We start from the raw sequence: 13,090 nt of genomic DNA, 5'->3' as shown, positions 1-13,090 counted from the left end.
AATCGTCCGTTTGCGGTAGCCCTTCGCGAAACTCGATTATATTTCTCTTTATTTTACCCTCCCCTTTTCCATGTCCTCCCACTTTCTCTTTTGTTTTCGCAAACATGTATTGTAGTTGACGATATGCGTCTTGCCATTCGACGTAATAAAATAAGACTCTTTCAAAAGAAACATCGGCCATTTCGGGTAAATATTTGAGAAAGGATTTTACAAAGACCGTTTTACCACAGCCGGTGGGACCGCTGACAATAGCCGTCCAGGGATGTTTCCAGCGTACGTCCATCTTGTGAAATGAACACCGCTCGTGTCTTCACTAACATAAAAAAAGCCGTGTAACGGTACGATGAAGTAAGCTTACCATCGCGGCAGGGGGCACTCCGCGGCGGAGGTGCGCGCGCGCCAGCGTACTTCGCGGCGGTCTTTTACGAGCTGATTCAGACCGGAGAAGCTGGACAAGCGTAAATGCTGAACAAGCGGAATTGCTCGCGTCAGCGCCTGCGCGCGCGGGGGAGTGAGTTCATGAGCTTATGATACTCCCCCACAATGAAAAGCTGCTTTCCACGGAAAGAATTGGGCAAAAATAGTCGTTTTACGTGAATGTATGTGGGGAGAGAGAGAGAGAAAGGGGAAAATAAACTTGGAGAAAAATCATTGGAGAATTATTTTTTCAGAATATAAATACAAAGCAAAAACGATATAAAATATAAACAATTTTATTATTTCTTAAATCTTTACATGACTTTTTTCTATAATTTTATCATTTTCTTAGCCTATTCTTATTCTATTTTTACAACACAATTTTTATTTACTTTTTACAAAAAAATTTATAAACTTTACATATATGGGGAAAACATGCGTGTAATTATTTAAATAATAAAATAGAGCGAAGGAACAGCATCGTGAAATAACAATTAGCGTTCGGATAAATATTCATAAGGGACGGAACAACGACTGTCGAGAAATCTACGTTTTAGCAACACGGGTGTGCAAGCTTTCACTTCGTCGCGTGTTATTATTTCGTGAAAGGCTGTACGTCGAATTGCTCTGAAACGTAGATTTATCGAACGCGATTCTACCGTTGCCGACTCCGTTCCTTCCTCCTCCTCCTCTTGACCTTCTCGCTCTTTACGTAATAATAATTCCCTAATACTATTAAAATGAACTAAGCGTGAGTTTTCGAAATTTAGAGTTATGCCCTTTACTTTGCAAACTTCTCGCGTTTGCCCTTCCGCTGTGCGAACCACGTATGCGTAAAATTTCGGACCACCCGATACAAACGCCTCGATATAGCTACCGCGACCATAGCTTTCGAGTTCGTCCGTCATATCGCCTAGGAAATTACCTTTACGCACTTCGTATTCATCGGAGACACCGCTGCTCACGTAAATACACGAGTCGGTATCGTAATATAAAACGCGACGATCCAATTTATCTAAATATTCGTATAATACAAGACGCGCCTGTGCCGTCGTGAAAGCCGCTATAACCACGTTAGTAAGAGGCGAGGGTACGTCCAGCTCTTCTCGCAGTCGCCACGAAACATACATCACTTCTTCGTTTACGGGTAATATTTCGATTATCTCATGCTGAGGACTCGTGAGTAAACTCGCTAAACGCTGTTGAGTTTTTACGATCTCGGTATTCGGCAGGTTGGATCGTTGACCAAATTTCCCCCAAAAAGAATTTAAACATAGCTTCGCGACCGAGCGCAAACCAGGATTTTTCGCGATGTTTTGCTTATCGAGAACGACACCCTCGGTTTTCTCGTAGTCGCGAAGATATTGTTCTTTAGACACGTCATCCTCACACTCGCTCGGCCATCCGCTGGCTTCTTGTTTCAATTTTAAAAATGTATTTATATATTCCGTGAATAATCCACCCTGCTGTGTATCGGGATCGTAGCGAGCTGTGGTGTATTGCCAAATCTCACAAACCCTCGTTACGAGATAACCTTTGTCGATGGCTTTGCGCAATTCAAGCGATACCCACGTACCCTCGAATTCTCGCTCGGACGGCTCGTGGGTACATTCTTCGTGTGAAAATGTTTCGCAACAACTGCGACACAACGCGAATAGTAGCTTTCCACGCACGCGATAGGGTAATACGGGGTGAAAGAGATCGCTCGGAAGGAGTACCCTGCAACGCACGAGACCTTTGACGGAATCAAAATTGTAACACGGTCCTATGCCAATTAGAGTCGAGCATTCCTCCGCGACGTACACCGTGGGATGTCCGATCGGGAAAACCCCGATCTTCAGTACGTACGGGTACAGAGAACACACATCCACGTAACGTATCTTCTCCGTATCCGTAATCTCGTACCGCGTCACGATGTTCCCCGTACGTCCACCGTAGAACGCATCGCGCGGGTTGAGCGGCTCAATTTCTATCATCGGGTGATTTTGTAAAAATTCACGCATTTCCCTATTTTCCATCATTTCGCGATCAAAGACGCATTCCCACTTCTCTATCACCGAGTACCCCCGTCTTCGAAGACGATACGTTGTTGCGATGGTGCGCTCATAACGCAAATCAATCGTATCGCCGCGTTCGTTGTTTACCGTTAGTTCCCTATCGCGATTAATCTTAAAACACGACGGACATCCGTGCCAAAAACAACCGTGGAATTGCAACACGTGATAGTGTGTTATACCGTTTTCCACCGACTCGTAATAACCATCGACTAGCGTGCCGTCTTGCAGACGATATTCCCGAGTGCGTCCTGCGTGGGTGATGTTATGTCCGAGCTCGCGCTCCTTCCACACCAGCCACTGAAGCGCCTTCCGCGATTGGGTATTCGCGCGTCTGTACCCGCCGGTGGAATTATTCCAATTTCTCTTTCACGTAAAAAGTTTTTTCTAAAAACCCTCATACACGTGGAAGCGATGGTTGTGCATTCCTCGAACGGACACACGCGACCGCACTTCAAGAAAATCTTTCTGAAAGACATACACGCGCGTCTCAGAATATTCACGTCGTTGCGACAGTAACGCAATATCTCGCATTCGAAATCAAACACATAATTCGTACGAATCATTTCCGCGTGCCACGCTAAAAACTTTTCTCGCTCGTTCGTATTCATACTATCGGGTGAATAATATCGAATATCCGGCAACGGACCGACATATGACTGATTATCGTTGGTATTAAATAAATGCGGAAAAATGCCTTTGTCCGAAGTATTCGTCAGACCAAAAGCCTTCGGTAACTCCGATAAACGCATTGGCATATAATTAATACTATCGATAAATTTCGTATGTCCCACTGTTAGTACTACAATTTTCGTCCCGTTTAAGATTACCCGCGGTTCTAAGGCGGTTCCGCTCTCAACAATATAACGTAGGATAAATTGCGCATCGAATGCTTTCGCGTTATGAGCTATACAAATTATGTGTTTAAAATATTTAGTCGGACGTGTCGCGAAATTTACAAACTCCTTTACAGGATCACGACGAAATATGTATTCACGAATACCGCACCACCGACAGCGCACCGAAGTATCCTCAATCTCGGCACACGTTTCGCAAATCTGCTGCGCGACGCAAAGTGTAGGTACGTGAATATTTACACTCGCGGTACCTTGAAGCGTGTCATCCTGTCGCGTCTCGAAATCGTAAAACACGAATGCGACGCGACTTTCTGTTTTAAGTACGCACTCACCCGCGTTTTGTTGTTGCTCTCCTCCCTCTCCCAAAATATGCTCCGTGTCGTTAGTACGGAAATTAGCTTTGTGAGGGAGAGGAAGCATGTGACAAAGATGATTCAACGGTTGGGCAGAACGACACGTTGAACAGTAAGTCACGCCGCATTCGTGTTGTCTATTACGCTCGATTAAACGACCGCATTCTTCGCAAAAACATACGGTGTTGCAAACGCTACGAGACGATTGCCCATCGTATGATTTTTGCGCACGATGATGCTCAAGACACGCGTGATTGAAAAATTCGCGATTACAATTTTCGCAATGAATACGCTCCGCGTCGAATCGCTCGCACGAAGGTACCGCGTAACACCGAGGGCATTTATTTGAGCATCGGTGTCCCCTTACATCGCTGCGGTAACCGACGTTACACGGTACACAATAACCTCGGCTACCCGCGGCGGCTCTTAAATTTAAAATAACGCTGTAATGTCGTAATTCAGCGTGATGTAATAGGTTTAAACACGCGACCGGTTCGCGATGTAGTGAGGCTAGTATCGCATTTCCATCAAATAAGACTTTACCCCCGTAACCAAAAGTTTCCGCGCTATAAACCATTATCGCGATGTTTTCCGCGGCTAAATATTGCTGAAAATGCTCGATTTCGCGAATACCGCAACCCTCTTCTGGAATTGTAATACCGACTTTCCTCGTTAAATCACGTGCCAACTCACGTTGTAACGAGGAATGACGGTATCTCACGGCGTTCCATCTTTCTTGTAGGCTACCCGTACGTAAATTACCACGTTCATTGTAAATTTGCGCCGTTACGAGTGCGCGAGGAAAACATAAGTTATCCGAGTTGGATATCGTTAAAATCGAGCGTTTACCAGCGATATCAAGCGCATTACCCGCACGACCCGTAGGAGGTGTGACACGGTAAACGTGGATATTGAATTCTTGCGCTACGTTCAAGCCCCCGGAGCTTTGAGCTAACGAACTCACGAGGTTCCAGATATTCTCGTGAGTCAAATCACGAGATGGTCGGAACGAAATACCCGCGGGCCCGTGTGAAAGATTCGGGGAATCGAAACTAAGTCCGATGTAATCACCGGGAACACAGGAAAGTACCGCGTACGCGTGAAGCTCGCGAAACGCGTTTTCTAACCACGCGTAAACCTCCTCCCCCTCTGGTAATGATCGAAGGCGAAAACCAGCCTCTCTCCCTACTACACCGAAATTTCTAAACTCACGCACGTTTTCCCTTATTAAATCTAAATAATTAAAATTATCCCCATTATGATTCGCGATCTGTTCCGGCGCACCAACCTGATTCTCCGGAAACAACGCTTCCTCATCCTCTTCTCTCTTCAGTCTCCCCTCCCCACGAACTCCTATCTCGTTGTCGTCGGTTTCTTCGGCTTGATTTTCCGCCGACTGCTGCTGCTGCTGCGTGTTTTCTTCCATTCCTCCCCTTCCTCCACCAAACTGAACTGGAAAAATCAAAAACAAACGAATTAGTTTATCTTTAAAATTATTGTTTTTACACTTCCATACTCGAATTTTACGCGTTGTTAAAATTAAAAATAGTAATACATTTCATATTAAATTCTCTCACCTTTATACAGGATTATTCCCTTTCTTGTTCACCGTTGATCGTGTTGATCATTGATCACTAATATTCCGGCGAGTAAGAAATTTCCGGGAAAACAATTCCTAAAAATTTCGTCCGGTTAGAATAAAGGTATTCGAGTATGAAAAAAAAAGCGTTATCTATGCAAAAATGTATAATTGTATTTACCTCTTTCCCTCAAAAGTTCCTCTAGAGTCTGTTCTTCCGTTCCACTCAGCTCCTCCCCCATATCTTCCTCTTGTACCTCATCATCATCATCATCCTCATCCTCCTCCTCCTCCGAATCTTCTATTATTATTGTATTTTCACCTTCTTGGTTAAACTCTAAAAAATTCACCATTGTTTTTTAGCGGATAAAAAATTTTTATCCATTTTCTTACTGCGATAAATTTCTCATTACTCACCTGGTGAAAAAATCTCTTCCTCGTCAAATGAACTCACTTCGTGAGTTCCAACTTCTTCTTCCTCGCTCTCGCTATCCAAGTTAACGAGAGGTAACTCAGGTGTGAGCTCGATACGTGCACGCCCTAAAAACATTTAATATTTCATTATTTTAAAAAAATTTACCAATATGAAATGCTTATTTTTCATAAAAGAATGTGTGATAAGACTCACGTGAGGGTCCGGCTTTGGGTGAAGTATCAGCCCGTCGCCTTATTCCGTGAGGAGGAGTATACTCTTCAGGGCGTGCAATACGTTGCACTCCTCTCACCCCCGCGATCCTGCGAGGCGATGCGTTCCGATGTTCTACTCCTAAAAGATTTTACTTTTAATTTTTGAAAATTATATATACATATATATATATAATAAAAATTGGAATATAAACTCACCGTTTTCACTCGCTTCCGAAATCGATCGATGAAAATAAAATAATAGAAAAGCTATATGCCCACCCGCATCCTCCACTTCTCCATCACCGAAAATACTTCTCATTTCGATAATTTCACCCGCGTAGATTACAAGTCTCTGATAGGAGGCAAAATGCCCCAAGCGAAATAGCACCGCTAGCACTGCACTAGGACACACCCCCGCAAATTTCGCAAACACTTCAAAATTTTTTTCATCGTTGTCTGATAACAGCGATAAATATCTGCTCACATCGAGTCCGCACAAAGCGCGTGACAGTAGTAAGCATGTCTCGACGGTTTTTCTTAAATTCTCAACCATTTTCGCGTACTCAAGATAATCTTGCCCGAATTCACGATACGAAGAAACACGACGCGTGTTGTCCACTACACTGAGAATTTTGAAATGCAATTTTTCCCCGTCTCAAACCTCCTATTTATACCTTCAGTCGGATCAAAAAGATCAATCGGTTTCAAGTTGTACATCTTTCACAAAGATTTCCGCACATTGGCGGCAACTTTACAAAATGTATATTACTTTAGTGTTCGAAGGGTTTATCAGACAAAAAATACCCTTCGGACGATATTCTTTTTTTATAACTTTTTACAATTTAATTGAGAGTTAGTACGTGAGCAAAACTTAATTTCGAAAACTCACAGTAATAAACTTTCACGTGTAATATAAAAAGGTTTACATATGCTTACCCTATTGTAAATTGCTTCTTTTTTTAACGGTACGGATATTTCCGATCTTTTTTTTGTCTAACCCTTTAGATCCCATATGTTTAAAATGTAATTTTTCCAGGGTCCAAGTGTAAATAAATAATTTTATCGGATTGGAGATTTATAGTTTTAGAACTTTTTAGGATGAAAGCTCGTAAAAATTCCGTTGACTGCAATATTTTAATTTTTTCTCATTCCTCAGTCCTCAGTTTCTCTTCCTTTTGTACCCTTTGATTTTTTTCCGAATAATTGTAATGCGAGACTGTGCAGGATGTAACAGCGCACGAACCGATGTCCTTACTCCTTCTTTTATCAACGGTCGTTTTTAAGAGAGTTCGAGAAAATGTAGAAGCAATAAACATCGTATCCAATCAGATGACTCAAAATTTTTATGCGCACGCATTTTCCCACTACTTTTCCGATTTTCTACTCCATGCGATTGGGAAAATTTTAATCATTCGTTTTCTGACATTCGAACGTGCGGGTTCAGCAGCAGCAGCAGCAGTAACAACAGCAGCAACAATAAAGAAGATACAGCATTTTTGTATTTCATTTTGTGTCTACGTGAAAACTAGTATCATGAGTAAACGCAAAGAAATTTTAAATTCTGAACATCACGAAGTGCGCGGTAACGTTTCCGAAGCAAGATACTTCAATGAAGAAAAATTTGAGCAAAATTATATGATGTTAGCCAACACCACTTACGGACTCAATTCCTCATATACGAAAAAAATTCATGTTGGGTTGCAAACTTCAATCAACGATGACGAGTTTGATTTCCAACCCGCTGTTAAATTTACTTCCAAGGGAGCCGAGGGTATTTGCTTCAACATGGTGGAGTGGCAGCAATTTCAAGAAAACATGGAACTTATGACTGATTATTTAAATGGAAATAGTGTTAAGTCTAACTCTATTATTATCAAGAAGATAATTATAAATTTCACCACCACCTATGGAGCAAGAGCCCTGCTATTGAAATATCAGGAGCAAGAAGAGCCTTCTTCGGGAAGTAACTTGGCTGCAGAAGAAATCATCCATACTCCGAAGAAACCACGAACATATTCCTACGCAATAGCAATGCAAAAGACTACTTTTCTCGGACTGGAAAACTTACTCGATTGCGTAAACGCTAATTTAAATCAGTTAAATATAATCGCAAACAGTGTTAATGATTGCTCTAAATATCTTATTAATGAAATACAGGTAAATTTACCCAACAAGAACTTCATCGAAAGTAACATTGTAAAACACACTATAAACACTAATTGTCACAATATTCAACATAATGTACGTTTGCAACTAAAAGATTTAACATTTCTCGATACGTACTTTGAAATAATATTTTTAGAATTAATTGCACTTTACTTCAATCAAATTGTACGGATAATCAAGTTGCAGCGAAAATTGTAATCTATACGAACGTACATTTTTCTTGCATATATGGATTTGTTTATGACTCTCTGCAGTGGCGTAGCCAGGGGGGGGGGCTGTGGGGGCTGCAGCCCCCCCCGAAATTCTTAATAATTTTAATAATTTCATAGCTGATCACAAAAGTGAATTTCTGTCATATATGCTGTTTCACGCATTTAATATGCTTCACTCAGAAACGTATGCCTCGCTTTCCTTCGTAGTCCAGTCGTCAAAATCTTTTACTACCTTTACAGTTCATCGAGTTTATATTTTTTCCGACTTATTTTATTATAGTTTAATATAGTTTCCGACTATTATTTATTATAGTTATTTTATTTCCGTGGAAATAAAATCTAATATTTTTATACAATAAAGATCCGACAATGACTTTTGCCCAATTTGCACACACTACTGCAAATATTAGCAACTTTAGCGATTTCTACAGCAACAGTCGAACGCAGCTTCTCAACATTAAAAAGATTAAAAACCTATTTAAGAAATAGTACTGGACAAACGAGACTTACTGGTCTTGCTTTAATGAGCATTCATCGGGAACTACATGTCGATGATGACATTTTGCTTAATAAATTTTTAACTAAAAAGAATCGTCGAATACAATTATAGATTGTAATAACATTAACTTCACACGAGTATAATATATAAAAATTGGCATTCTACGTTTAAATTTTTTTGTTAAATGTTAAAAATTTCAATGTTAAAAAACATTCACAGTTCTATTACAATTTTGTTTTAATTTAAATATAAAATTTGGTTTTTAAAATCAAACTCAAATGAATAAAGTCGTGAACATAGCATAAAAATTATATAAAAAAAAATATATATATATATATATATATATATATAAATATAAAACAAAAAAAAGATAAAAATAATAAATAAAAAATTAAAAAAAATAAAATTACTCAAAAACAAAAAAAAAGTAAAATGGAGCCAGAACCCATCACGTCCCCGTCGTTGGCTCTGGGTCGCGCTAAGTGTGGGTAATATACCGTGCAGATGTGTCTAATTAATAGTGATAATTTGTAACAAATTAAAGCTATAGCCCTCCCCGAAACTCTTTCCTAGCTACGCCACTGACTCTCTGAATACTCTCCAAATAAATAAAATATTTTTGTCTATAACGTTCGACCATGTACTTTTAAGAAAAATTGTTGCAAATAAACATATTTTTGTATTTCATTTCTTGCATTTGTTTCCTTCCCTTTTTGCATGTTCCTGCACGCTCCACTCGCCATCGTCAATTCTTACAGCACGTTTAATCTGCGAAAACGGGTGGCTGACGCTCACCCCGTTCACGCAATATCGCGCGCTCGACCCATTAACCATCACACCAAATATCAAACTAAAAGTCGCATGATCATTCGTCGCTGCGACGTCATTCTTTTGTTCGCTATACGTGTCAGAGAGTCCGGGGTGCCTCGTATAGACGCGGCCCCAACATATATACATCCCTTCCCTTCGCAGACTAGAGGTGACTGTGTGACGTCGTTTGTTTACATGCTCCATACCTGCCAGAGAGTCCGGGGTACCTCGTATAGACACGGCCCCAACATATATACATCCCTTCCCTTCGCAGACTAGAGGCGACTGTGCGACGCCGTTTGTTTATATGTTCCATACCTGCCAGAGAGTCCGGGGTACATCATATAGACGCGGTCCCACCATATATACATCCCTTCCCTGCCAGGTCCCATAGCCATAAATACGACACACCATTTTACTATCATTAGATGTATAGGTAGCCCAGCAGACTAGGACCAGGACTAGAAATCCAGCGATCCAGGTTCGAACCCAGCTTGGATTTTCTCAATTCCGAAAAATAAAAATCACTTGTCAACAGCCGCCATCTTGTCAACAGCCGCCATCTTGTAGACGTCCGCCATGTTGGACCCACTGCCGCCATCTTTTCCCCCTCCCCTCCCTGTGACGTCATTTGTTTTGACGCCAGACCAAATGTAGGTCAGTGGGTCAAATATGGGGTAGGTGGTGGGGGTTTGTTGTGACGCCCCATACCTGCCATATACTACTAATGTATAACTTAATTATTTCACTCTATATCATTCGTCGTAAATAAAAGAAAAAAAATGATTTATATCGTACGACTTTTATTCCACCTCAGTTATACGATCCTCGTGACATATGATCTGTCGCTTATCTCGCGGTAGGATAGGTCAATGAATAAGATGAGGCACAGGAATATATATAATAATTCAAATTATTTTTATTTAATATGAATAAGTTTATTTTAATAAAACTTTTGAAATTGTTTATTTAAATGGTCCGCTACAACGGTGTAACTTGACTCGCGATAAGTCGGTACAATCGACGCGTTCTCTTATATTACTACAGCGGGATGATGATAAAAAAAACTTACATTTTAAATATAAAAATTTTTTATTTCAATATTCGCATACAAACATTTCCGACATTTCGTCGGCATCGACATAACACATCAATTGTACGATGCCTAAGTACTCGACTTGCGTCTTACATTTTGATAACAATTTTTCGAAGCGATCCCGACCATACGTCTGATACAATTGTCGAATATACTTCTCCGGAAGCGGTAGATCGCTCAATAGGTATCTGCTTGCGACGTTCTGGTTTATGACCTTCCTGGCGAGTTCGACGAGACTCCTCGGCTGTCGCATCGTGGTGATCCTGAAACATTTTACAATACACCTAAATATCTACTCGCTGAATATTTCTCACTTTCTATTTTTAGAGATATTTTTCTCACCTAATTCGCACAGAGTGCAATCTTTAACGTATGGCGCGGGTCCGTCGATGTGGTCGCGCTGCCACGGTTGATTGTGATGTTCCTTGCACCGACGGTAACCCTGCACTTCCGGGTCCACTCTTACGTGTTCCGGAAGTTTCTCCCACACTTGGTCCACGAACCGAGCAAACTTGCTTAATAAAATCACCTTTGGCACAAATTCTAACTCCGCTGCTGTTAAATTGAGAATATCGCGTTCATCCGAGAGTGCGATGAACATTTCGACTGTTATACCACTCGTTCTTCGCGGGCCTTATATACCCTTATTGTATAAACATTGCGATGATGCATTCCGACAACATGGCGCTCCACTTTGATGCGCAGAGAAAAACCAAAGAATCTAAACAGTTCTCGGAATCCTTTAACAATGATACATTCCGACAACATGGCGCTCCACTTTGATGCGCAGAGAAAAACCAAAGGATCTAAACAGTTCTCGGAATCCTTTAACAATGATACATTCCGACAACATGGCGCTCCACTTTGATGCGCAGAGAAAAACCAAAGGATCTAAACAGTTCTCGGAATCCCTATCTCTTCCAGGAATCCTTATCTCTCGACGACTCATGTTTGTATTAACAATCCTTATCTTATCTCTTTCGGGAATCCCGGAAATCCCCCACTTCCAGGAATTATTGTTATCTGATACCCCCCACCACTCCTAAATTACCCCCTCTCCTCCAAAACGATGACGTCATTACCCCCTCCACTGTTATCTGATACCCCTCTTCCCCTCTTCACCCGCACCCCCCCTCATTGCCCCTGGGTTAGAACCGGCATAGTATAACTACTGATGAAATTGATCAATGTTTGATAAATTCTGAGGAAGACTTTATATCTTTGGTAAGAAAACATAAAAAAATAAAAAACAAAAAAAAATATATATATATATACCTACTAAACTAAATTATATACATAATTCCAATATAATACAAGAGCATATTTTATATTAGATTATATTTGCCATTAAAGGAAGAAATAAACACAAAAAATTATTATTATTATTAATTATGTTAATATAATATTAAAAAATTAGTTACATAACATTCAAAACTATTAGTCTATTTCAAAAATTTCAATTTTTATTAAGTTTAACAAATATTCTTGTTCTGCGAATAATTTTTATTTTTAGGTAAAGTATCTCAACCTTGCTTCTGGAGAAACAGTGAAGGAATTAGTGCCATCAGTAATGAAGTTGCTTATGAAGAAGACTGTTTCAATACACTTTAGTGGTTGCGGTAAACAAAAAAAGCGTGACTTTTCTGCAACCAAAGTTGCTGCTGCAGTATTTGGTAAGTTTTTTTTAATTAATAAAAATATTTCTAAAAATTTATATAAAAATACTAACAAAATTGAAAAAAATTTTTTTTAATTTTACATAAAAAATGCAATACATATGAAACATATACTTTTCTATTTTTTTACTGAAATTTATAGTAATATGTCGACATATATCGCTCTATATATGTTTATATATATATATAAATACATTGATATAATTGATATAATTTTAAATTTTAAGAATTATATTTTTTTCATTCTGAATATCTAATACAAAGCATATAGATTTCTTATATTAACAAATAAGATTATAATAACAAATAAGATTAACAATTAAGAAATAAGTTTGGAATCAAAAATTTGTACGTACAGTTTAGTAATAAACTTATTTATATTTTTCGTTTTTAGAGATTGTTTCAAAAAAATTACAAGACGTATCAAGAAGTGAAATTCTTCAAAAAATTTCGAAGTTTCTTGCAGAAAGTGGGGACAGAGAAGGAGGAAGAAAAGAGAGAGCAAAATCCACAAATTAAAAAATTTTTTATTTCAGTAACTATACCAAAGAGTAACTATATCAATTAGTTATTATATTTTTTTCAAATTCTTTATATTGTTAAAACTTTAACTATAACTTTAAATTTTTAACTCTATAAAACTTTATTATTATATGTTAATATATAATATTATATTATTTTTGTACATGTTTAAACTTTGTAAAAAAAAAAACAAGTTTTCAATAAAGTTAAGAATTAAAAATT

At 39.1% G+C, this 13,090-nt stretch overlaps 2 protein-coding genes across 2 annotated transcripts; both read right to left on the bottom strand.

The window, feature by feature from the left end:
* Nucleotides 1-418: 418 nt before the first annotated feature.
* Nucleotides 419-2,833, bottom strand: LOC136998400 (uncharacterized). The gene has a single exon (XM_067350975.1). The coding sequence runs from the start codon at nucleotides 2,436-2,438 to the stop codon at nucleotides 912-914; it is 1,527 nt and encodes a 508-aa protein (XP_067207076.1). The 5' UTR covers nucleotides 2,439-2,833; the 3' UTR covers nucleotides 419-911.
* Nucleotides 2,834-9,380: 6,547 nt separating this feature from the next.
* On the bottom strand, nucleotides 9,381-11,915 carry LOC136998804 (uncharacterized). Its single transcript, XM_067352015.1, has 2 exons — nucleotides 11,013-11,915; nucleotides 9,381-10,933 (listed from the first exon to the last, which is right to left on the bottom strand). Exons 1-2 carry the CDS (start codon nucleotides 11,269-11,271, stop codon nucleotides 10,878-10,880), a joined length of 315 nt encoding a protein of 104 aa, XP_067208116.1. The 5' UTR covers nucleotides 11,272-11,915; the 3' UTR covers nucleotides 9,381-10,877.
* Nucleotides 11,916-13,090: the final 1,175 nt, after the last annotated feature.

The sequence above is a fragment of the Linepithema humile genome, chromosome 3 (genome assembly GCF_040581485.1).
Source record: "Linepithema humile isolate Giens D197 chromosome 3, Lhum_UNIL_v1.0, whole genome shotgun sequence".
NCBI lineage: Eukaryota > Metazoa > Arthropoda > Insecta > Hymenoptera > Formicidae > Linepithema > Linepithema humile.
This window is presented reverse-complemented; position numbering and strand designations above follow the sequence as displayed.